At 38.6% G+C, this 27,148-nt stretch overlaps 1 protein-coding gene across 5 annotated transcripts in view; it reads left to right on the top strand.

Moving 5' to 3' along the window:
- Positions 1 to 25,353, top strand: part of yrk (Yes-related kinase) — a 29,553-nt gene extending 4,200 nt beyond the window's left edge. The window contains exons 2-14 of one of the 5 annotated variants that reach the window (XM_084739502.1): positions 8,399 to 8,442; positions 9,738 to 9,995; positions 11,390 to 11,492; positions 13,183 to 13,281; positions 13,481 to 13,584; positions 14,212 to 14,361; positions 16,410 to 16,574; positions 17,573 to 17,728; positions 18,421 to 18,600; positions 20,965 to 21,041; positions 21,908 to 22,061; positions 22,233 to 22,364; positions 24,653 to 25,353. In XM_084739502.1, coding sequence (XP_084595628.1) covers positions 9,761 to 9,995; positions 11,390 to 11,492; positions 13,183 to 13,281; positions 13,481 to 13,584; positions 14,212 to 14,361; positions 16,410 to 16,574; positions 17,573 to 17,728; positions 18,421 to 18,600; positions 20,965 to 21,041; positions 21,908 to 22,061; positions 22,233 to 22,364; positions 24,653 to 24,861 — 1,764 coding nt within the window. In that variant the 5' untranslated portion in view covers positions 8,399 to 8,442; positions 9,738 to 9,760 and the 3' untranslated portion in view covers positions 24,862 to 25,353. The remainder of the gene's footprint in view (positions 1 to 8,398; positions 8,443 to 9,737; positions 9,996 to 11,389; positions 11,493 to 13,182; positions 13,282 to 13,480; positions 13,585 to 14,211; positions 14,362 to 16,409; positions 16,575 to 17,572; positions 17,729 to 18,420; positions 18,601 to 20,964; positions 21,042 to 21,907; positions 22,062 to 22,232; positions 22,365 to 24,652) is intronic. The other 4 variants (XM_084739499.1, XM_084739498.1, XM_084739501.1 and 1 more) reach the window with 4 other exon arrangements.
- Positions 25,354 to 27,148: the final 1,795 nt, after the last annotated feature.

The following is a 27,148-nucleotide window of genomic DNA, read 5'->3' as shown; positions in this document are numbered from 1 at the left end:
AAACTAAGGAGAGAGCTGGTGTAATAATACAGAAAGTCAACAACAATCCTGTGTGTGTGTGTGTGTGTGTGTGTGTGTGTGTGTGTGTGTGTGTGTGTGTGTGTGTGCGTGTGTTAACCCGTGTTCTTGCAGTGAATTCCCTGCTGGGAGCAGCTTATCGGCAGTCCACTGTGCAGGAAAGGGTGTGTCATTTGGATTTGGATATTTGTGAGTGTGACGATGGCGGGTGATGTTATTGTGATTTTACAAGAGGGCACTGAATGCGTGCTAATGCTTTGTAGGTCAGAATTTATTTGCTTCCTTATATTGTTCGAGTGTATATCTGTATACTGCACTTTACCGTTCTGCAGTGGAAACTTTACTTAAATACAATTTTGAGTTACTTATCATTTACTGCTTGAATAGATATATCCACTTTATGCTGCTTTATTCTTCTGCTCCACTACATTTGAGAAAGAGATGCACAGGGGAGAAGTTAACCCTCAGGACTTTCTACCAGAAAGCCCTTTCTGGCAAAATCTTTCTGTCAGAAAACCCAGAAAGGCTTCAGGGAGTCAAGTGACAGTTTTATAGATTAAAGTTCCAACTTGAATAACTACATCATTAAAATGAAAAATTTGCTTACTGAGCACTTTTACTTTAGGTACTTCAAGTAAACTTTGAGGATCATATGCATTTACTTAAGTAAAATTTTGAATACAGCACTTTTGTAAGCGCAGTATTTGTGGTTCTATGCAATACTTTTTCCATCACGGCTGCTCTTCGATAGGTTGTTCTCAAAGGGTCGGTTCACTGAATTACAAAAACAACAACAAACAAACAAACATGCAGCTATGCAGATATTTTTTAGCCTTTATTGTGTCAGTACATATTTTTGATACATTTCCTGTTATATAAACATGTTAAAACCGTTTTTGACTTTACTTTTTGTCATCCTTCGCCCAGATAGAAAACAGTGTACATAGACAATACAGGTACCATGTAGAGAGAGAGAGAGAGATAAAGATAGATTTATAGATATATATAGATATCGATTGATAGATATATAGATACATTTGGTTTATTTGCCCTGATTTTAACTTAAAAACCTAATACAGTGCAGCTGAATTCAAATTTACTTGTGTAATGATGACGTTAAATATTCAGCAGTGACAACTCCCTTTGAAGACAGTTTCACCATTACTCTGAAAAATTAAATGATCTGATAAGGACAGTTTACGTATGGGCAGTTTCTTTGAAGGCATTTGTCAAGATAGTAAATTACATAATCATTTTTTAGGGTGGAGATGCATATGTCAAAAGCTGGGCCAAAACAAAAAAAGACACAACAAAACCATTTGCATGTCTTCATACCACCAGTAAGAGAGTAGTTAAGAAAATATTTTGTAATTTGGATGAACCAACCTTCAAAAACTGTCAAAGACGTGAGTGTTGATTCTTAATAGCTAATAAATATGAAGTATTAATGTGCGCTGTGAAAGAGCCTGTTACAGACAGACTTATCATAAACCAGTAACCACACTTCTCCTCACCAGAGGAAGCTGCGTCTGTTTCACAGAGTATTCTAATTATTCTTCTATGTGTTTGCCAGCTGCTATAAAAAAAACTGCTGTCACCATCAGCAACCAGTCAGCTAAGTGAAGTTTAGCTCTAAAACAGCTAAAAGAGGAAATACTGTGCAATGGGTTTGAGTGAAAAAGTGTTTGCTTTTGATGCAAGCTTTAATGAGAGTTGCATCATGGAGATATAATGACACTGACATTTTGTTGTCACACCAAGTGCAGGTTTTGCAACTGGTAGCAAAAGGATAAATATGTTTTAAACAAAGTGAAAGGCAGCGTGTCTACCTGACTGAAGAGCCTTTTTAATGCAATCACTGTAATCAATCTGTATATTTATTTATTTTTTAATGTATGCAAGCTGTGTTTCTTGCGTCCTGCATCTAATTTTCAGTACTTGTTTTCAACAGGCAAAGGGGAACTCAGACGGTTCTTATATTACTCTGTTGTGATCAGTTCTTATGTAGACTTTTGTCACTTATACACACACACACACACACACACACACACACTCATGGTGAGCTGTTTGCCAATTCAAATGTGCAACCATCACAAAGTACCACCCATCACAACCTCACACCCACACACATTACTCTAGTGTCTTTAATGTTTGTGGCTGATCGAAAGAGAGTTTATCTTAAAGCACAGACAAAGGTGAGGAAATACACTCATGCCAGTTGTGTTTAATCCTGTACTGCGACAGGTTTAATATGTAGTATATGTTGCTGCAGTTGCTTAGTGAAGCCTTTTTCGAGCGGACCATGAAGCTGTGCAGTACGCGTGATTGGCACAAATACATCAGAAAGTATTTTGTTACAAATTACAAATACTTGCTCATCAAATCCAACAAAATTAAATACAAAATGTTGGTATAAGAAAATGCATTTAATTAAAATACAAGTAATTTGTCATTTGAAAATGCAAACATACATTCTATACACACAAATTATTTTGGCAAACACACATTTTGGCATTTAGTAGCCTCAATGCAGGTTTGACCTTAAAGGCACAACATGTAAGAATTCTTGTTCAAATCATTCAAGACAAGTATAAATTATCAACAATATGTGATAAATTACAGTTTTGACATTATGTCAAAGGAGTCCATATTGTCAAACTGGCCTCCATTAGTCTCAAAGGCTGTGTTCAGATTTGGAATAAAATGGCCTATTAAATAATGTTTGTGAAGTATTTTAAATTACGAATTACGAATTTTACTTAAAAGTAATTAAAGGCATATTTTGAGTACATTTAATTTAAATACTGTCCATCTCTGTGTGACTTCCGTGTTGAGATGTGTAGTGTTGGCAGAACAACAAAGCAAACTTCACAAGGAAAAGTAGTTAAATTACATCGCAACTTCTCTCAAAGGTTTTAGCTTGTTGAACTAAAACTTTCAAAAAGTTGTTAAACGACAACACAGGAAACATTTACATCACAGGAAATTATCACAGTCTGAGTCTGGGATCTGAGTCTGAGTCTGTTACATGCACCAATTCTCACTTAGGCAGCCCGAGGATGTGTTTTACAGGTATAGTTCACATTATTTGAAGTGGGATTATTTATAGTCAGTGTATAACCTACAGTAGAGGTTGTTCAACACACCCCCAGTGTGGCGAAGAAGAGCTCGGAAGCTAAGCAATGTACTGCTGTGGAAAGGGTCAGCAGCAAAATATATGTTAGTCACTCTAAAAAAGAATCATCTTAAAAAAAAAATCAATACTAGTTTACCTACAGTAATTTACCTCACAGAACACGGGAGTAGCTGGTCTACTGGTGCCTCGATCTGTTAGTTAGTTTGTGTTATTGTGTAACTTTGGTGAATCTGAACTAACTTTTAAAACACAGAAGCCACAAACTAACAACAAACTAATTAAGAGATTGAGGCAGTGGTAAACCAGGAATTCATATGTTCTGCTTGGTAAAATTACTGATTTGCCTATGAAATTTGGTGGTGTTAGAGAGCAATACTTGGCTTGTGTAACAGTGGTTTCTTGTAAGAAAAGGCTGTCTGATAGCAAAATAAAGCAATGAGAAAATTGTAAATATAGCATACACTAATATGGCTTTTTTAAGTGGCTAAAATAAGTTTTGCTGCTGACTTCCATGCTGGTGTCCCTTCCTTCTTCTCCAAACTGGCGGTCTGTCGACCAGTATCTATTGTAGGTAATACACTGACTATTGATTAGTTCCTCATACAACCCTATTTCAAATAATCCAAAGTATCCCTTTAAGGGGAGCATAGGAAGCATTTATGCTAAATATCTCAAAAAAAAAAAATCATTGCATTCAATTGCACATCTCAAGTAACAGGTGACTATGACATTGTTCCATATTGCATAGCAAAAAGTGTCATAAGAATGCTACGATTATAGAGTTTGTAATGAACGACCTTAACTACATGACAGAAGTAGTTCACTATTGAAAAAAACACTGAGATGTGAATGTAGTTAACTGCACCACAACACTGAAAATGTGTTGTTTTTTTCATGATGGTGTTTCCTTCACGCATCAACACCTCAGGGTGAATTATCAGGTGGTATTTATGAATTATCATGGCTTCTGTGTGCAGTGAGAAAGGCAGACCAGGGCGAGAGAATTTGGTCAACAGGAACCCATTGGAGAACAATGACTGTACGGCAGTCACCGGTGTGTGTGTGTGTGTGTGTGTGTGTGTGAATTACTGGGCTGATCCTGCCAATGGTAATGGTCATCTGCCAATCTTAGAAAAGCAGAACAACGAAGAGATGAGAGAAAGGTCAGAGGAGAGATAAAGATGAAAGGGAAATAGCCTCCTCTACCTCCTCTGTCACCTCTGCTTTTTCCGGTTTATCAGAAAGAGAACGAAGGCATCAGCTTTGCTCAGCTGAAAGGTTATTGTTGGAGGGGTGTGGGCACAGAGTCGAGAAAAACAGCAACAGAGAGGAAGGTGTGTGTGTGTGTGTGTGTGTTGGGGGGTGTTTGTGGCCCTGCAGCTGCTTGGTTTGTGTGTGTGTGTGTGTGTGTGGATGGACTCTGTCCTCAGTTTCCAGGAAAAGGGGGGAGCCATCAGAAGGCTGGACAGGAAACTCTAACAGAGCTACCTTCCTGTAGCTCTCCTGATGGTCGGCCTGATAGTGATGAGTGTGTGTGTGCGTGCGGGTGTGTGCGCACGTCAAATTTTTGCATATTTTGCTCGACTCCTCTGGATGTGGCCCATAATAGCTTTTGTTGCTTTAAACAGGAATTTCGGGGAATTCATGGTGTGGATGGACCTGGACCTGATGCTGCTCGCTGGGAGCTCTCGTGTTTTTTTTTAATGAAAGTGAATTACTTTTTTGTGTTTTTTTGTCGCTCCCTGCCGTAACCTGTATTGTTCTTCCTGTGTGTGACTTCCCTCACATTCCTCAGTAGGTGGGGAGGCTGCAGCCTGCACTTGAAAGGTTGCCAGTTTGAATCCTAAGGCCATTCGAATGGGTCTGGATATCATTTAAAAAATTACAATACCAGTACCAGGCCTGGGGAGTAACTGGTCACATGTAAAGGGATTGTGTAATCTGATACAAAAAAGATAACTGTATTCTATCACAGTTGCAGATAAAAAACGTAATCAGATTACAAATGCATTTTATAGAAATGGGGGGTTAGTAGCAGGATTACAATTTTAAAACAAAGAATAATTACAATTAATAATTACAATTACAATAATTACAAGTCTTGTAACATCACTCTGGTCTCAAGTTAAACCAGCTAATTTTATAGTTATAGCCCCAAGTGAAAAAATGCTTTCACTGGATGGAAATTCTGCTATTTTTAAATATTAAAAAAAATCTGTCTTTAAATCAGTCACTCAAACAATAAATTGCACGTAGCCAAGGAGGGAATTTCTGGACAAACTAATAAACCCAACAACTTACATAAAACATTATATTAGGCTAAATAATTTCATCAGATTTTATACTGGGGTAATCCAAATATAACCTAAAGTAATCAAGTTGCATTACTTTAATATGACACTTGGATTAGGTTACTGACTACATTTTTTAACATGTAAATAGTGACTGTATGGGAATACATTTTAAAGTAACCCTCCCAACCCTGTGACTGTCATGTGATTTTTATGCATTTATTTCATTTATTTTATTTTAAATAGAAAGATGATCGAATTCCGGCATCGTATGAATGGAGAAGTTTCAATGCTGCCTGGTACTAGTGCTGCAACTAATGATTATTTTCATTATCAGTTAATCTGCAGGTTATTTTCACGATTAATTGTCCAGTCTAAAATATTGTGAACAAAGCTCATCAGTTTCCCAAAGCCTAAAGGGATGTCTTCAGATAGTTTTTTTTGTCCAACCGGCAGTCGTAAATCCAAAGACCCTTGACTTACCCTCATAATTAATCAAATCCTCACATTTAAGAAGCTGGAGCAGCAAGTGTTTCACTATTTTGCTTGAAATATGACTGAAACAATTCAACAGTCATCAAAATAGTGTGAAGTTACTTTGCTTTGGAGTAGTCGTTGCAGGTCTGCTTGGCACTGGGTTGTTTTGGTAGATACCTTGGAGGCGTCGAGTAACGTGTTGTCACAGAGGTTATAATGTTCAGCTTTCTTTAAACTGAGGTGTTGATTCAGCTTTATGGTCATTTTGGAATCTGTGGTTGGCTTTGCTGTTGAACTGTATTACATTATATATTTATTTATTTAAGCTTCATTTAAACAAGAGAGTCCCCCCGAGGATTAAGAACCTATTTTTAGGGACATCCAAGTAGCTCCCAGTGTGGTAATGCTCAGTCCTCTGGCCCGGGTTCAGTCCTGACCTGTGTCCCTTTGCTGAATGACGCCACCAGTTCTATCAAGTGAAGGCAAAAAAGTAATTTAAAAAGCTTCTCTTTTTCAAGGGAGACCTGGCCAGTATGACAAAAGCAAATAATTACAGACAGAAAACACAAAAGGAGACAGAATACAATCAACAAGCATGGAACTCACAAATACACAGAGTATATTTTGTCCACCCCAGTTAATATCAGTGACAGTAGACTACATTTTAGAAACTGCAGCCTCCAAAATTGACCATGAAGTTTAATCTAGGTCTGCAACTGAAGATAGTTTTCATTATTGGTTAATCTGCCAATTATTTTTTAACTAAAAAAAAAGTTTATAAAATGAAACAGACAAAAAGTGCTTATCTTATCTTTTTGGTCCAATGAACTGCAAAAGCTAAAGATATTCAGTTTACCATCACATAAGATAAATAAAAGCGTTAAATCTTCACTATTTTGGAGCTGGAACAAGATCATTCTGGGCAGTTTTAAACTTTAAATCGACAATTAAAGCTACAGTTGGTAGCTTCTATAAAAATAACTTTTTGTTGTATTTGCTGAAACTGTTACTATGTCCACACAGTCTGACATGAGACAGACAATTTGACAAAAGTTCATGAGTCCACCGTCCCTGAATGAAAACAACCAATCAGAGTCAGCTTCCAACCCAAAACATCAGTATTTGACAACCTGGGAATGATACTTCAGAGACTCTTTCTCCAGAATTACCTACCTCAGTTTTAATCAATTATTAATTTTTACAATTATAAATCAGCGTTACTGACTTAACGTGTTGCTTGAGTTGTAGTTGAACCTTCTCAAAAACATTTTCATTGACAACAGAACACCTTCATCAGTGCAGAATTTATTGCAGGACAGCATTATTATTATTATTATTTTTGTTGTTCCTTAATGTGTTCATTAGTGAGATTTAGAGATGCTGGTTGGTGGACTTTGATACTGCTGACCAGACTCAGGCTAGCAGTTTCTCCATACTACAAAAAAAACATCAAAAAGTGGTCTCTTGGATGCCCCTATGGCAGACAAAATGCGATAATGTGCCCTCTAAGGCTTCCTTGTAGGGGACAAAACATGATAAAATGCCTTCTGGGGTGCATTTCTAGTGGACAAAATATGATAAAGTGCCCTCTAAAGTGCTCCTTCACTGCAGAAAACACAATGCAGTGTCATATAGGTTACCCTATATACTAGAAAATGATTTGATGTCTCCATGCCTTTAAATAGTTAAGTAGTGCCCTGTGTGTTTTTATTCTCATTAATGTTTTTTGCCACACTGTTCCTCACCTCATACAGGTGGTAACCTTGTTATTTTTTTCACTCCAGCCCCTCAGACAACCTGAGACCGACACTGTACAGACATCTAAAACTTTAAAGCAAATAAGATGATAAAACTATTTTCTCGTGTTGATGATGATCATGTTGATGACTGCGTGCAGCCGTCCTTGAACACAATAAACTGTTTTACAGTCCTCTCTGTGTGTTATTTCCTCTTGATGTTGGCTGTAGCTTTTGCTTTGTCAACATGAGCTCTTTTCAAACAATGCGGTTTGTACAAAACTGGAAGTCTGGATTGCGTACATGTACGCTTTGTGAAATGCATTTCACATCATCCATGACTGTTATTCTGTCAGTTACCCCTGTCTAATGATGACATTTACAAGTCCATTTCACCACTAACCTAACCACCCACACACACACACACGTTGAAACTCAGACACACACTCACACACACACACACAGCTGTTGACCAGAGATGACTGAATACCCCCACTCGAAACTGAAAAGCAAAAAGGGAAGTGGCTAACCTCACATCTCTCTCTGTCTGTCCTTATCTCGTGCTTCTCTGTCTCCTCACGTCTCCCTTCACGCATCTCTTTATTCACGCTTTACCGCCCTTCAGCCTTTCTCTTCTCTCTGTCACCTTCGTCGTCTCCGGTCCTCTGCCACTCATTCTCTCCTGCTCTGTCATTCCTCCCCATGTCACTCACCTCCTTCCCTCTTTTTTTTTTTTCCAGTGGCGATGGTGATTGACAGATGATCTGACAGAGGAAGACATCAGGTGAGGAAAAAGTTAACTTCCTCTTCCCGCCTAACCTCTAAAACCCCCCTCCGCTCTTCCTCCTCCTCCTCCTCTTCCCGCTCAGGGGAAGTTAAGTTTTTTATTTTAAGTTTGTTACTTCTCTCTGCACAGTTCAGCTCTTCACAGCCGGGTGTTTTTTTTAAACCAGGATGACCCTCTCTCTCTCTCCCTCTGTTGTTGATTCATGTTGCTTTCACTTTCTACAGTTCGTGTTTGAAGTCTCAGGCTGTGTAGGCAGGAATGAGAGGAAATCAAGTACTTACAGTAACACTAAAATTAACTCAGCTCTTATGTTGAAACTTGTGATAATCCACTAAATTACTGTATTGTTGATGTAATTGATAAATGGTGATATTGCAATTACTCAAGTAATGGTAATTACTATAATTAAAGGGAACATCCACAACTTTTTATGTGGATATTCTTGATAGTAAATGCAGTCCATTAAAGCAATTAATTCCTCAATGTGTACTATATTGACCAAGAAAGCTCCAAAATCTGTTGTTCTTCCTGCATCCAGTGATGTCACAGTGATATCATTGGTGTTAAGGAAGAAATACAGGCTGTTTTGAGATCAGATTTCTAATCTCCACCTCTGGGTAGTCAGGGGGCATGGCAGATTAGTATTTTTGTCACCTAATACTACGTTTTGGGCAACAAAATGAAAGCTATCAGTTAGGGTAGCAATACTCGGCAATACTCAACTACCATGGCTAAGTACATTACTTGGTTAGATGGTTTCTTTTTTGGGGTGGTCCATTGTACCACTGATCTGCGAGTCTGCACAGGCTGTTTTATTTCAGAAACTGACCACATGCTCTGTGCTGTTTGTGTTTCTGTCTTCCTGTCCGCTCAGTCTACTTCTACTAGCTTCCATCAAAAATAGATTAGGCACGTATTTGAAGTGAAGAGGAGCAGAGAGACACTTGAATCACAAGCATTGTCTAGAATGGCTGCGATTAGGTCTGGTGGAATCAACGCGGAAAGTTGTTGTCAAGTTGCATCATGGGTATCTGGTGTTTCTTGGGCATAACTCATCATTTTTGATTTGCATGTTCCTCATCTTAATTCTAAACTCACCTTTATTAATATTGCTATAAACAAGCACATTGTCACTGATACTGTACATATACCAGGTAAATATTATAATAATAAAAAACATATAGCTTTATTAACTATTATATAGCATCAAGAAGCAAGAGGGGGAAGTAATATTAATATTTATGTATTGAAAACCTGTTGTTGTATTTTATTAACTCTACTTGCCTTCACAGACGCCGTCTCCGTGCTGGTTATTATGGGGTGTGTCTGTTGCAAGCAGAAGAAGTCCAACAAAGATGGAGCACCAACATCAGCAACAGTAGCTGTCACAGATCTATCTCCTAGCAACGCAGATGGAGGGTTGTCCACGGCCTTGACTCCCCGTTATTGTCCCGACCCCACTCAGAGTATTCCAGACTTCAACAAGGGCTTCCCATCCAGCACCATCTTCCCCAACACCAGCACATGCCAGCGGCCTGGAGGTATAATAAGTACGACTCTGAGTGTGTGTGTGTGTGTGTGTGTGTGTGTGTGTGTGTGTGTGTGTGTGTATAAGAAGTGAATCCAGAACTTCTTTAGTGATATTTATTTCTATTCTAAAATGTGTTTTCTTAATTATTTATTTTATACTGTCTGATGATGTTGTTTAAGTCAGAATAATCTGTATTGTAAGAGTCACAATATTATGCTGTGATCATGTTTCTCAACCAAAATGTAATTCAATATCATTACATAAACATGATAAATGTGGAGTGAAAAAAACTCTCTTACTGGGCGACTCCATCTTCTTTTTCATGTTCTCAAAAGGAAACTACCACTTAGCCTTCAGCAAAAAACAGTGGTGTAGGTAACCTACGTCAGGTCACGTGGGAAAATGTTGTTAAAGACGGCAAATAGTATCAAAATAATTCAGGAAATTTATGTGTAATAACAGCATTTCTCTGTAAAACCTTTGATAACAATTTCTGTAAATTTATTGTTTTGCACTTAATTTAAATTCTAGGATATTTTCAATTTTACAGTTTTTGTTCGTTTTTTTTTTTTTTTAAGAATTTTTTTTACAGTGTAAGGAACGCTGGGAAGTTAAAGAATGATATGAAAACCTAAAAAAAAGCACTGCATCAATAATGGAGCCACACTTTAAAACATTGTTCCTGTGCTTATATGTATTGTGAGAAAGTTATTTATCACTATATCATTAATAGTTTCTCCTGTTCATGCTGGTCCTGAGGTGATCGATTCCAATGTAAGAGATGGAGGACAGCATCCATATTACTTGTTTTGTGCAGAAAATGCTGCATTTTAAAATTCAGTTGAAGTAAATATGAGGTTTCAGCAGTCTCACTGAGAGAAATCTAGTTGGTATCTTTCAAAGTTACTGCGAAAATTCACAATGAATTTCACTCTGTTTTTCCTGTTTCCTTACTGAGAGATAGTTGTGTGCCTCATATTAGCTCTGACTGAGCTACTGACTGCATGACTTAAATTCAAAACTCAAATTTGTATCTCAAGAACACAAAACCACATGATAGAAAACACAACTATTGAAGCCATTTTGGCATAGAAAGGGGAATATGGATTTTGCCTTGACATGTTGATGCATATCAATAAAGAGTACAAGAAGATATAAATAAAGATGAAAGCAAGTCCTGCAAGTCAAGAAGCATAAATAGAGAATAGAAAATTTACACTGTTATTAAAATGAAAGTGTTGTACATGTTTGTGCGGGAATGTGAGTGTGACAGTGTGTATGACTTGAAAACATGTAAAAAGTGAAAATAACCCAGGATGAATTTAAGTTCAGTGGTATGAACTACAACTGGGAACTGATAACTCTCTGTCTTTCGGTGTGTGTGTTTGTGTGTTTGTGTGAACACACGCGCAGGTGGTGGAGTCACTCTCTTTATAGCTCTGTATGACTATGATGCTCGCACTGAGGATGACCTTACTTTCCAGAAAGGAGAGAAATTTCAAATCATCAACAACACGTGAGTACAAATTTACACCAGCACAGCTGTATTTCTGTTTACAGATGTTGTTAGGGAAAAACACCACCAACAGGATTGTAACAATGCACTGAATACAGTGTAGCATTAAATATTAAATCTGACCACATGCATCTGTAGCTGAGTGTTAACTACATGTGATCAGTGTTAAATGAAATGCATTATGACTCCCTAAGCCTAATTAATTGTGTTTGCATACATTAAATGCCACAGGCTGCAATTAAATGCCACCCATTAACACTGTGAACTGCTTGAGCTCATGTTGTGCATCAGTGTTCTTGTCCTACTCTAGAAAACTAAGATCCATTTATGAGACAATGTGTAAATTTGACTTTGACACAGTTTCTGTTACCTCAACAAAGTTCACACATTTGCTCTTTATCTTCTTTCTCATCTAGACACATTTTATTCTTCATGTCATTTCAATGTAGATAAAGATCATTTTGAGACTATTTTCAGTAGCACTCGTGAAAGTACTGTTTTTGCACATTTTACATCTTATCAGCAATAATGTAGTAGTTTGTGTAGCTGCAGTTAACTAGTAAGATTATGCCACAAGTAATCATGTTACCACTGATTTTAGTAGCTGATTTCGTTACAAACTAATTAGTCGTTACTAATACTGCATTTACATGTCGGTCAAATGGTCCCATTTGTTGGAAAGACATTTTTTAGATTTTGATGTGTCCAAGTCGTAATGTGGAAACAACACTGACAGTACACCATTATATTACCTGCAACCACTAAGTATTGCTTTGACTTGTTGTCTGTGTAATGCTAACTTTTCTGACTAGTAATCTAGTCATCAAGGCTGCGTAGACATTAACGATTACAACTTAACACAGAGGGGTTGCAAAAGTACACACATTCTTTACTCAAGCAGAAGAACAGGCTCTATTAAAAATAGAAGTACTTTCTAACAGCTGTTTCTGTGCAAAGCTAACTGAACCTCACCTTATCTCCACAGTCAAGTCTTCCTCTCTGTCTCTTTCACCTTGTTACATCTTTTGTGTTGTTTTTCGTTTTTTGCATCTGTCGCGTCTGATTTGCACCGATGGATACACCAAGCAATTATCTTTTCTATATATCAGTTTAGGTTGAAGTCAGTCTTGTTGTTGGGAAGGGGTGCTCAAGGCAAAATAAGAAGTAATCAATAACACCCCTCAAATGCAATCAAACTATAGCAATGAGCCTGTATTGAAAATGTAATTAGTAGAAAGTACAGATATCTGTGTTAAAGTGTAAGGAGTAAAAGTAGAAAGTTGTCAGAAAAATAAATACTCAAGTACAGATACCTGAAAACTCTACTTAAGTACAGTCACAAAGTATTTGTAGTTTTCACCTCTGTTAATTCCATACAATGAATTAGAAGTAAGCAAAAAACTGATGTGTAATACAAAGAATTAATAAAAAGTTAACAAACTTTTACTTTCATCTGCCATGTCTCACATCTCAGCAAGTCACGTAACAAAATTTTCACAGACTTTCCAAGTTGTTCTCACTTGAGAAGGAACTAATTTTTCCGATTATTCTGACACCACTTGAATGCAGGATGCCTCTAGCGTCAACTTTACACCCCAAATTAGGAGAGAACTTAGACATCGCTGGTGCAACCTGGTGCTGATGTTTTACATCTCTACAAGCAAAGGAACATTTTCTGTGTGTTTTGCAGAGAGGGTGACTGGTGGGAAGCTCGCTCTTTGGACACAGGCAACTCAGGTTACATCCCCTCAAACTATGTTGCTCCTGTTGACTCCATACAGGCAGAAGAGTGAGTACACACACACACACACACACACACACACACACACACACACACACAGAGTAGTGAAAGTTACGTATGTTTCAGTAAAAGTACTGATAGTTGACACTGAAAGACTTTCTCAATGATTGACATGTAGTTTGCGGGCAGAGGTCATGTGATGTGTGCTGTTACTGTGGTGACCCATGTGTTGTTGTCATGGTGACAGGTGGTATTTTGGGAAGATGGGGAGGAAGGATGCGGAGAGACAGCTGCTGGGCCATGGCAACCAGAGAGGAACTTTCCTCATACGAGAGAGCGAGACCACCAAGGGTGAAGAGGCCGCACACACACACACACACACGCACGCGCGCGCACAAACACACACACACACACACACACACACACACACACACACACACACACACGCACACACACACACATACACACACACACACAAATACTTTTAATAGAAGTTTATCGCTCTAAATGTGAGAACTTTCGGTTTCTCATCTCTCACATCTACAGCTGCAATGATTAGCTGATTAATTTGTTAGCTGTTACTATTATTTTGGTTGCCAACTATTTTGATAATCAGTTAACCGTTTGAGTTAACTGTTTGAGTTTTTTTTTTTTTTTAGGAAAATTGTCCAAATTCTCTGATTTCAGCTTCTCAAATGTGAACATTTTCTGGTCTGTTTACTCCTCTGTGACAGTAAACTGAATATATTTGGGGTTTGGACGAAACAAGACATTTGAGGACATCATCTTAGGCTTTGGAAAACACTGATCAACGTTTTTCACCATTTTCTCACATTTCTCATGACTACTTGCACTATAAAATTGTTGACAGACTGATTGATAATCAATGCTAATAATTGTTAGTTGCAGCCCCACTCACCTCTCCCCCACCATCTTTGTCCCCTCCGTTGCTCCTCTTCCTCTTTGACCTCCTTCCAGGTGCTTACTCTCTGTCTATCCGTGACTGGGACGACAACAAGGGAGACCATGTCAAGCATTACAAGATTCGCAAACTAGACAACGGTGGCTACTACATCACCACAAGATCTCAGTTTGACACTGTGCAGCAGCTGGTGGAGCACTACACAGGTAACACACACGAACACAACCACACGGACACTGACTCATCCTCTTTGTTCTGTTTCTCCTTCAAAGTGAAAAAAAAAAGGTTTGTGTTGCCAGTTTCTGACGCACTGCTTTGCCCAGTCACTCTAAGTGTGTCTCTACTTGATTCAGACTGAAACTATTCCATTATCAGTGGTGGAAACTAAGAACTTTTAATATTTACAGAAGTACAATTTGGAGTTACTTTGCTCGAGTATTTCCATTCACTGCTACTGTCTGCTCCACTTCAGAGAAAGAATTCTACTTTTCACTCCACTACATTTATTTTACAACTTAAATCAATCAAACTTTATTTGTATAACAGCTTTCATACAGATTAGTGCAAGTCAAAGTGCTTAACAGATGAGTGACAAACAAGAAGACAGAACAAGTAAAGACGGTAAAAGAGTGAAATAACAACTATAGATGAAATAGAGAATAAGAACAAAGAATGAAACTGTTGACAACGATGTATAATCAAATAGAGCAAATACAAAATATTAAAAGCAATACTAATAATAGTGAATAGAGTTCAATAAAGCTTGGAATAAGAACAAGATAAAAGAGGCTAAAAGAGGAAAACAAAATGAAACCAATAAAAGGGATTAAAACAAAACAATACTGATCATGATAAAATACCAAATAATGCTGAGTGCAATAAGGTAAAATAGAATAACACTGATAATAGAAAATAAGTAAATAAGGAACTATGTGATTAGTTTATAAAATGTGATGCATTATTGTAAAACTACACAACAGTCCAAAGCAGCCACATCGTAGTCAGTGGAGGAAAGTAATTAAGTAAATTTACTCAAGTACTGTAGTTAAGTACAATTTTGAAGTACTGTTACCTTACTGGAATATTTCCATTTTTATGCCACTTTCAACTTCTACTCCACAACATGTCAGAGGGAAATATTGTACTCTTTACTCCACTACATTTATCTGACAGCTTTGGTTACTAGTTACTTTACAAATTCTGACTATTTATACAAAACTAACAAATATAAACTAATAAAAATATATTAACTAATAAATTATTCTGGTTTAATTACCCAGCAGTACATAAAAGTAATTGAAATTAGCACAAACATTAAAGTGATGAACACATTCACGCATCACTATATATAATCCAGTGTCACTGACTGCTTGATTCAAATGTGATTCTGAAATGCCCAATTCTGCATTATTAAAACTTTTTCTTTTGGTACTTTATGTATATTTTGCTAATACTGTAGTACTTTAACTTAATGAATTTTTTTAACACAGGACTTTTACGTGTAACTTACTTATTACTCAACTTCCTTGAGTTTTTATACATTGTTATTACTACATTTCCTTGAGTAAAATACCTGAGTACTTCTTCCACCTCTGATTAAAATAAGGCTTACTTCTTGATGCAGAAATGATAATCTACCACTGCAATAACAATACAAAACTCTGAGCCCAACGAGTATTTTACTTTTTACTTCTGAGTAGGGTTTTCAGTACAGAAATGGAACTTGTAATGGAGAGTATTTACATTGTGGTTTAACAACTTTCACTGTAGTAAAGGATTTGCATATTTCTTTGTGCCTCGGCCACTGTCTAACAGTGACTTTTAAGTTCTGTCCAGAGTTGTTGTAACAGGCAGTGTTCACACCCCCAGCTTCCTTTACTCTCTGCCAGTGTAAATCTGCCCTCTAGTGGCTGGAGTTGGTATCACAAGGATCCTGCAGTGAGTGACTTTACATGACAGCAACCTGAGAGATTTGGCAAAATGTATCACTTACTTTTTTGCCAGTGTTTGTTTTTCTTATTACTGGATTGTCCTTGTGTTTGCTGTGTCTGTACATGATCCTTCTGCTCAGAATGTGTCTTTATGTCTGTTTTGCTGAACTTTCTGTGTGCCTTTGTACTTTTTGTTAACTTGTCAGTTACATAAGCGCATAAGCAACCTGTCTTGTCATTTGCCGATTTTTTCTGCTCTTCTTTTTATCTCGTTTCTTTTTTTTCCCCTTCGCCTGCCTGTTTGTCTCTCCTCTCTCTATCAGAGAGAGCGGCGGGACTGTGCTGCCGTTTGATTGGCAGCTGTAAGCGGGGCATGCCTAAGCTGGCTGACTTATCAGTGAAGACCAAGGATATGTGGGAGATTCCCCGTGAATCCCTCCAGCTGATTAAGAAACTGGGCAACGGCCAGTTTGGAGAAGTCTGGATGGGTAGGAATAGTGGGACTGTGTTGCAGAGGGGGAAGGTGACAGCTGGAGCACACCTGGATAAAAAAAGTGTTAAAAGATGAGCAGGTTTATATAAAGACCTGGTTGTGTTCAGTTGACAAGAACATCAGTGAATGCTTCTGGTTTAAAGACACCTGCCCGCTCACAAAAATACTCAGTAAAGCCATTTTTATCTGTCTGTGTTGTTCGGAGTCTACCTGCAACAAATAGCCTATATTTGTGGACAGGACCACACAAACACAGCTGATAGATGTCATCTGGACTTGTTTTTGAATCTTGTGTGTTGAATAGAAACTGCAGCAGTGAAGAAAATCCTTAAATAAATCCATGCAGCTGGGTTGCGCCAACAAGGATTCATTTTTAAACCCGATTAAATTACGGTTTAACTTTAAATTATGTTCCACCAAACTTTTAAACTTTCGTAAAATTAAGAAAGATTAAATCTAAACCTCTTTTGAAATGCCAGTTTAGTTTTTACTCTATACCTAGATTAAATTGAATTCTGTTGTACCAAAACTTCAAATTCCAATTTAAAAAGTGATCCAATATTAAGTTTGAACTTAGACTTGATGACGTTTAACTTTTAAAATGGCTGTGTTTTTGAGATGGATTGAGAAAATACTCAAGCTCCTTGAAGACTCAATCCAGTTGAGTTTTATGACGTATCTCTCCTTTATTTCACTCCAGCTAGCGAGGAAACAATATAACAACATTTCCTTTGATGATAATAATGACACAGAGGCAGCAAAATGAATAAAAATGTGGCTTTGCTGAACATCCAAGTGTGCAGCCGTGCCCTTCCTCCTCTGGTTTTGCATGTGCATGTTTCATAATCTCACCTCACCTCTTTGTCACCCCTCCACCCATCTTTCTTCCATCTTTACACCCATCACTACGCCCTTTTCTCCCATTCTTCATCGCCCACTTTCCTTTTCCAATCTCCACCCCCCTTGTTGGCTCCCTCCTCCTCCCCCTAATAGGCAGCAATGACGGGCTGTGTTATTACCTAACCAAGGCCTGTCCCAACTCCACCCCGCTCACCATGGGCCTTGGGCGGGATGCCTGGGAAGTGAACAGGGAAACGCTGTCACTGCATACGAAACTGGGACAGGGCTGCTTCGGGGACGTTTGGATGGGTGAGAATGACACCGCCAACCGCTGATGCCCTCTACAGGCTTAGAGGGAGAACTGTCTGTCCAGCGCCGTCCTCTGTAGTTACTGTTACTGTCCTGTAGCAAACATTGTTAAATGTCTGGCTGTGACTGACCATTTATGTCAGTGTATGTAAGTTAAGTTTGATGTTTTCCCCAACGTATTCCCACGTGATGCATTTCTAATCATGTTGAAATTGTCATACAGATTCCCTGACTAAATGTGAGTATGTTGGGTTTTTTGAGCCATGCAGAGTTTCTCCCTGAAGCCAGCCAAGCTTTGTGCCTGTCTGTGTAACTCAGGTGCTGCTGGTGTTGACGTAAGACCAGTAAACCTCTCTCTCTCCCTCCCTCCCTCCCTTCTAACATCACCCATCTCGTGTCATGCATCCTCTCCAAAATAACAATCATTTGCATGCACCAGAGGTTTGACCACTTGTTTGTGTTGGTTGCAGCCTGTGTATTGTGTGTCTTGTTTTTTCTGTTTTTGATATTTATATACTGTATATACAGTATGTGTGGGTGCTTGTGTCTTTGTATAAGTACGATGTATATGTACTGTATACAGGCTTTACATTGTCAGTATGCCAGAGAGTTGGTGTGTATGTGTGTGCAGTGTGTCTCTGTGTGTGTCCATGTACGATGTGTGCATTAACAGCCCCTTGTCTGTATGCCAGGCATGTGGAACGGTACCACCAAGGTAGCGGTGAAGACTCTGAAGCCGGGGACAATGTCCCCTGAGGCCTTCCTGGAGGAGGCTCAGATCATGAAGAGACTCCGCCACGACAAGCTGGTGCAGCTCTACGCTGTCGTGTCTGAGGAGCCCATCTACATTATCACCGAGTTCATGAGCCAAGGTATCAAGCCGAGTAAACTGTCATGCCTGTGACTTACTGTAGATACAGTGTGAATCAGTGCCGCTGGTTGGAAACCTCACTGACTCTGAAAAGTGAGATTGAAATCATGTTTTTTTTTAATTTTAAATTTTACATTATTTTATTGTTATTTTCTGATATTATAACATCCCATCAAAGACGCATAGAATAGGTAGCAGACTACAATTCCAACAGTTTGAGAACAGAAATACATACATTACATTGGCACACACCCACATACATACACACTGAACTTTCACCATCATATCAGATAGAACAGAAATACATCGAAATATCCCCCTCCATTGTTTACAGTTTACTTTCACTTTCAGTTAAAACCTACATCCTACCTTTCATGATATTCATGTTTGGTTCCCAGAGTTAACAAAGTCTTTCTGCTGGCCCTCAACAATATAACTTAGTCTTTCCAGACTGATACAGTCAGAAAGCTCCCTTATACATGTTTTAAATGATGGCGCATCTGTGCTCTTCCAACAGTGAATATCTCTCCTGGCTTGAAAGAGTCCAATGTCCAAAAGTTTAGTCTGTTTGGTGTTTGTATAAAGTCCTTCAAATGTATTCCAAGCACACAGAGTCTGACATTAAAAGGACTTTGGTATTATGATGGATAATTGATAAAACTGTTCATTCAGATGGTGCAGACCACCCCCAAGGTTGATCTCTCAATTTCTTATAATAAAACATTTACTTTATGAAAATAGTAAAAATTGTATAACTAGGTTCAGGAACTAAGATCTCAACCCTCAACACATCCCATTTCCACACAAAACGTAGTTAAGCACCTTATCTGTTCCCTTCCCCTTTTGACTGAAAGAGTTCATGAAGAGACGGCATCCATCCATCCATCCATCCATCCATCCATCCATCCATGCATCAATCAATCCATCCATCCATCCATCCATCCATCCATGCATCAATCCATCCATCCATCCATCCATACATCCATCCATACATCCATAACCCTGATTTCATCCCTCACCCTTTATCCCCCATCCCTCTTTGCTCCAACTTCTTCCTCTCATCCCTTCATCCTTCAAACGTCTTGCCCTTCATTCCCTCCTCCCTTCATTCCTCCATGTCATCCCTCAACCCTCATCCCCTTATCCTTTCATACCCTTCATTCCATGACCATCATCCCTTCTTCCCTCAACCCTCCATAACCTCATCCTTTCATCCCTCAACCCTCATCCCTTCTTGCTCTCATCCCTTACTCTTCTTCCCCTTATTCCTTTATCTGTTGATCCTCATCCCTTCATCTTTCACCCTTCCTCCCCATCTCTTTTGTCTCTTAATCCTCATTTCGTCATCCCTCATCCCTCCATTTGGACTCTTAATCCATCCCTCCTACATCTCTCAACCCTCATCCTTTCATCACTCACCCTTTTTCCCCTTATCCTTTCACCCATCTCCCTTCATCCCTTGGTCCTCATCCCTTCATCTTTCACCCTTGACCACCATCTTTTCATCCCTCATCCTTCCCTCTGGGCTCTTAATCCATCCCTCCTACATTGTCTTGGCTCTCCTCCATCCATAATATGCAGTAAACTATTCTAAATCCATATCTTTATTGCTGTGGTCTTTGTTAGTGAATATACAGTGAAATAGCAATAAAATAAAAGTAGAATATGTGTTTGACTTTTTCAAACTGCATCTGAATTGCATTAAAATACAAATTGTAATCATGGGACACTGAAGATTTCTTTCAAAAGGGAACAGTCTCAGAAATGCCCTATTATGTACTGAAATCCTTTAAAACTCCCTGGATCTGGACCTGCACCAAAAAATTATTCACTTTCCTAACTTTAGCCATTCTTTAAAACAACCAACTTTTGAGATATCCTGCTTAGTACCAAACTAACTAACAAAGAGGAACAAAAACATCAACTTCAACGGTCGAGGCATTTACCCGACATTAAAAAATTGGCAGAGGGATGGTGCAGTGGTCAGGGAGACTTTTTGTAATTTGTAAGACCAGAGTTCAAGCCCCCTTTCCCCCCCGCTGGGCAAAACGCTGAATTCCTCCCAATTCCAGGGTTTCTCTTTCTTCCTCCGAACTTGACCTTTAACCTCCCTGTGGAGATGGCCTGCGGGCAGGTGAAACATCCCTTCAGTATGTACTAAAAAGACAAAAGACAAAAGTTGGCATTAAGATATAGCCATGCAAAAGAAACAAAAATATTTACTGAAATCTATCACTCTATATGAATTTACAAGCATCTGTCTGATTGAATATATAACGTGTGCACACCATAATGGACGGCAGATATAAGTTAACTACACGAGGAATAAGGTGCCAGTAATGATGCTACCATCCTGGTTTTTCAGGAAGTTTGTTGGACTTCTTAAAAGACGGAGAGGGGCAGAATCTGAAGCTGCCTCAGCTGGTGGACATGGCTGCACAGGTGAGTTAAACACAGTCACACAGAGACATAATTTAGCATCTACAGGGTTTGTACAAAGTCTTCAAAGTTTGGAAAATGCTTAATTTTAATCATTATGTTTTTAATGTTATACTCTTAGAAATAAGGGTTCCAAAATGGTTCTTCCTGAAGGCTTTGTTGGTTTATTGGTTCCCAGCTGGAACCAATAAACAGCAGGCTTTCTGTTGGAACCAAAGTGGGTGTGTTATATTCTGCAGATCGTTGTGCATTGTGCAGTACCCTCTGTTGATTATAATGGTTCCACTCAAAACTGGTGGAAACACAAACTGGTTTGCTAGATAGGACCACGATCCCAAGAATCTTGAACAGAACCACTTCAAGAACCAGAGCTAATTTGGTGGAAAAGGGCCCAGAGAAAGTTCTGAGTGTAACCAATGCACCATACATTGGTGGTTCTGGGTGAAACCTTTCAGAGATGGTTCTAGGTTTGAACTTTTATGTTTGGTTCTTGGTAGAAGTGAAGATGAAAAGGTTCCAAGTGTGATCTTTAGAAAAGGTTCCACTAGGAACCAAAGAGGGTTCTCTGGTCTCTGATTCTGGTTTAGTGGCACCTGTATTTCTAAGAGTGTAGAAACAATCAAAGTTAGCATGAACAGCTGGTAAAGATAAACAAAGTGACAATATAGATTGCTTGCGTTGTGTATGAAGAAACACACAATTAAATGTATTGTAACTGTTTAGATGTGATGGTAAATGCTTTGAGAGCCTGGAAATGTCTCGTTTAGGTACCTTGAAAGTTCTTGAAAAGTGCTTGCATTTTGCTCTTAAAAAACTGTACAGACCAAGCATCTGTCTGAGCTCTTTTTGCCTCTTTGTATTTATGGTAGATTGCAGCTGGAATGGCGTACATTGAGAGGATGAACTACATTCACCGTGACCTGCGTGCAGCTAACATCCTTGTTGGAGACAATCTGGTGTGCAAGATCGCTGACTTTGGCCTGGCCAGGCTCATTGAGGACAACGAGTACACAGCCAGACAAGGTAACAACATGAGATATTAAGTGTGTTGTGTGTGTGTGTGTGTTTATAAGAGATGGAGAGAGCTTGCTCAATGATTAAGAGTGTCTGCCTCTGCCTCCATGCCTATATTTTTATACATAACCTATCCTAATTATATGATTATGCATCTTCACTGTGTTGCCATGGTTTCAGGGGCGAAGTTCCCTATCAAGTGGACGGCTCCAGAAGCTGCACTGTATGGACGCTTTACCATCAAGTCAGATGTCTGGAGCTTTGGCATCCTGCTAACTGAGCTCATCACGAAGGGACGGGTGCCATACCCAGGTACTGGATGATACCCACTGGTTCAGTTTGTCTTAATCTCACACAGTGAGAGGTTGATCATCCTTGGCAGTAAAAATCCTGCAGGTTTGAGAGTTTATTCACATTTTCAGTCAGAGCAAACTGCATTATAGCACTGGGTGAATTTAGGGCCTTAGTGCCTTGTTCAAAAGTGCTTCAAAAGTAGATGGAAAGGAACAGGAGACCCTTTCTTTTTTATGAATTAAAGTTTATGGAATTTCACATTTCTGCAACACAAAACCACATTATATCAAAACCCAACTAGGTACACAAACAGCACCAGAAAGAGGAAAGAAAAATAATAAAATAGGTAAGATTGACTAATAGAAATGACACTAGATAATTAGGCAATAACAAAATAGACAATAAACTCACAGGAAACCAACGCTGTATAAGCCAAATATCACTCTCTCCTAACTATTGCTTCTTCGATCTGTTAGTTACTTTGTTTTATTGCACAAATTCTGTGTTTTCAAAAGTTAACTTGGATTGACCGAAGTCACACAGTAACACAAAAAACTAACAAACTATGGAGGCAGCGGTAGACCAGCAACTCCTGTATTCTGCAAGGTTAAATGACTGATTTCTCGAACAGAGTCTGCTTATATATTTGTGGTTTTCTGTCAGAAAAGACTGCAAAGAAAGCAGTGAAAATTTTCTATTACTACATTATTTTATTACTCTATTACTATTAATATTGTAAACTGAGATAAATGAAAAAACAGCATGAAATGTAAAGTAATTTTTTAGTTATATGACCAGTCATGCTTGAGAGTTAGAATAGTGTCCATTTAATAGTGTCCATATGTCTCAACAAGAGCTGTACCCACTGTGTCTGTCACTGTGTGTGTTTACATGTTGTTACACACACAAATATCAATAGAAATATACCCTTTGTATTTTATGAGCCTGACACAAATCCCTCAAACTAATACTCGGTTCCCCTGTAGTAAGTGAAACTACAGAAACATTCCCCATTTGTTATTTTTCTACCTCATTTATTAGGATATAAGATATTTTCTCAAAAGCCACCACTTTACCCAGTCCTGAAGTCCACTCCTGGATTAGCGGGCCTTTTACAGCTTTCCACTTTCTCTTTATTATCTCTTTGGGAGACCATTTCTTAATCACCTGCCAACCTGCTTTGTAAATTAGCACACACATCATGACATTTCCTCACCCAAACGTTCCTGGTTTTACTGATGCTGCAGTAAATCACGGTAATTTGTCTGCAATGTTACCGATACATTAACACCTAGTAAAACTAATTTTACAAAATGTGTGGTTTAAGATTTTTTTTTTTTTCAGTAATTTTTATTTTCCACTAAATTTAATATGAAGAGATCTGAGGGGCAAGTTGTATTATTTGTTTACTTTAGACATCTTCAGTTCAGTTCAGTTCAGTTCAGACCTCTCATGGTTTCAGTGATTCACAGTTTAGGAAAAAAAAAAGAAAAGAAAACAACTTGAAAATCCTTTTCATTGACTGCACTCTCTTTTACACTGACTGATGACTCCATGCTCTTCTTAACCGGACGTTAGGGGCTGTAAGTGATCAACAGCTGCCTCAGTTTGGAATCTTGTTTCTGCTACGTGGCTGTAACATTAGTAATATTAGTTAGCAATAATACTGCCTGTTTTATATGGACATTGTATCCGTGACATTGTCTCCATATAAGGTGTCTACTCTGGTTACACCTCGATAATGTAATCTGCGTGTACATGCTGGACACACAGCGTGATCTGCACTCCCTGTTTCCCACCCACGTGCCCCCAGACACACCTGGTGGAGATCTGGTGTCTGAGTGCACTCCTCCACTTTACCAAACGATTGTCATGTCTTTTACAGTAGTGTCACAGCCAAGACAGCAGCACCACATACAACGCAAAAATCGAGGTTACAAATCACGGAAAATCAGAACAATGATGCAATAAATAAACATAACAAGGAATATAAAAACAGAAGTGCTGTAGATTCAAGATTCTTAGAAAAGAATTCATAAAATGAATAAAAATACAAAGACAGATAACACTCATGGTCAGGATTGTTGGTGCTGGTGGCTGTTTCATATTTAAATAAAAGAACTTAATAAAGTTGCAGTATGTCACCAATATGTCAATGTTTTGATGATTTCTAAGAATTTTATTCTCCTTTCTCTTTTTTATTTTTCTCCATACCCAATATGTGTTGTTCTTTTGTGATTTATTAGTTTTTTAATCCGACCCTTCTCCTGCCTTCATTCATTCCCCCTCCCTTTCCATCCCTTCAGGCATGAACAACCGTGAAGTGCTGGAGCAAGTGGAGAGGGGCTACCGGATGCCCTGTGCCCCGGGCTGCCCCGCCTCGCTCCATGAACTGATGGTGCAGTGCTGGAGGCGGGAGGCTGATGAGAGGCACACTTTTGAGTACCTGCAGTCCTTCCTGGAGGATTACTTTACCGCCACAGAGCCGCAGTACCAGCCCGGAGAAAACCTGTGACCACACAGATAGACCACTCCAGACAGATGTGGAGCGATACACGGACAAACAGACAGAGAATGACAGATAGATAGTCGGGCAGACATGCATGCAGATGCAATGATAGACATGACAGTACATGTACATGCTTTCACTGTATTTGTTTCTCACATATTTTACATGCACACACACACACACACACACACACATGCACACACACACACACACACACGTACCCGTAAGGGATAGTTGGTATTATTTAATGTGAGGTTGTATGAGGTACTTATTAATAGTCAGTGTATTACCTACAGTAGATGGCTATTGGCACACATCTAGTTTCAAGAAGCAGAGAGGGGTATGAACACAGAAGTTAAGCAATTTACTGCTGTGGACAGGGTCAGCAGCAAAACCTATTTTAGCCACGTAAAAAAGGTCCATGTAAAAATGTCAATATCAGTTTAAGTGTACAACATTTTTTGAATATTTTTGCTGCTTTATTTTGCTGACAGATGGCTTCACCTGACAGGAAATTACTATTCTATGAGACAAATATTGCTTTCTCCAAACCAACCAAACTCCATAAGCAAGATCAATAATTTTACCTCGCAGAATAAGGGAGGTGTTACTCTAGCACTGCCTCAGTCTGTTAGTTTGTTTGGATTATTGCGTGACTTCAGTGTTTTGGAAGGATATTTCCAATTCCCCAAATACATCAACAAACTAACAAACTGAGACAGTGGTAACCAGCACCTCCCATTTTCTGCGAGGTAACATTACTGATTTTGCTTATGGAATTTGATTGGTTTGGAAAGAGCAAAGTCTGTCTTTATAACAAGGTAAAGGAGTGAACATTTTCTAAATATATCACATGCTTAAACTGATACAGGTTTTTTTCAGGAGGACCTTTTTAAGGTGACAAAAATACCTTTTGTTGCTGACTCATTCCATAGTTAAGTTCTTAGCTTCATCGCTGGTGCACTTCTCTGCATCTCCAAACTGGGGACACGTCGACTGCCGTCTACTGCAGGTAATATACCATCGGTAAGTACCTCATACAAACAAGTAATCAAATACGCCAAATTATCCCTTTAAGATACATATCATTGCCTTGTTTAATTGTTTAAAGACAGTGTCCTCCTTTTTGGTCACGGATTACTTCAGCCCACTCAGGACAGATCAGTTAACCGTGTTGAAGAGCAGAGTCGGAGCTCTGCTGGTCAGGCCTTGCAGTAATGTTGCTTTATTCTGTAACCATGACAACAATGAACTGAAAGAAGATGTAGATGGTTGTGTTGAGGTGGGGGAAGTCGAGTTGGTACATGATCTGTTCAGCTGCCATATATGTTCAGGTCCTTTGATTTCTGTGTCTGAGAGAAGCGATTTTAGTCATCCGACTGTTTACCTGAGATAAAAACCTTGATAGAAAAATGATAGAGGGTGCAACAGGTTTCAGACGACAGTTTGAAGACTGTCTTTGAAAAAAAAAATGTCCAAATGAACCCAGTGAACCTGTGTGGTAACTGAGTAGATTATGTACGCAGACACATACTCTCCTATGCAAGACACTTCTTACAAATAAACACACAAAGGCTGTTGAACTGATCCATGTCCATCACCTGAAAGGGGGAACTCATTTCAAACGTGCACCAATATGTGCCTTAAAGTGGTCAAATTAAGGGCTGTTTTTTAGATTTTAAGTACCTTTAATACTGTGTTAGTAAAATCTGAGAGATGGTAAGGCATGCTTTTTGTTTTGTCTGTTAATTTGTATGACAATTTTGTATGAGCTGTCTCTTTTGTTGTTTTAATTTAACTCAGATATATCTGATGCATCACAAAGACTTCTATATCTAGTTAACATGTATACAGTTTTCATCCATTTGGGAGGGCAGGATGAAATGTTACACATAAAGGGGAAAGACTGATGAGTGTTTTTGACAACTGTAACCTTTATGTTGAGATTCCCCTGTCATGTTATTGTAATAAAGATCAAATATCTTTTTTCCGGACTAAGATCTGTCTCTTATCCTATGTGTGTTTTGGACATTTATGCTTTTTTGTTTAGTGTTTTCTCATAAGTAATGTCAAAGACAGGTGTCATAACATGCGAATCACATAAATATACAGGAATTAATGATCATTTCCTTTTGTGTGCCTTTAAATTTTTATTTTTATCATTGCAACACTTTACAATAAGGAACTCACAAAATGAGTAGTTGAATGAGGAATGAATGAGGAAGTAACTGCTATTGAACCATTAGTTTATAAGTAACTCCTGATCAAATTTTATATATTTTTTTTTAATTCA

Source organism: Lutjanus erythropterus, chromosome 16 (assembly GCF_056507025.1).
Source record: "Lutjanus erythropterus isolate fLutEry1 chromosome 16, fLutEry1.hap2, whole genome shotgun sequence".
Classification (NCBI taxonomy): Eukaryota; Metazoa; Chordata; class Actinopteri; order Lutjaniformes; family Lutjanidae; genus Lutjanus; species Lutjanus erythropterus.
This window is presented reverse-complemented; position numbering and strand designations above follow the sequence as displayed.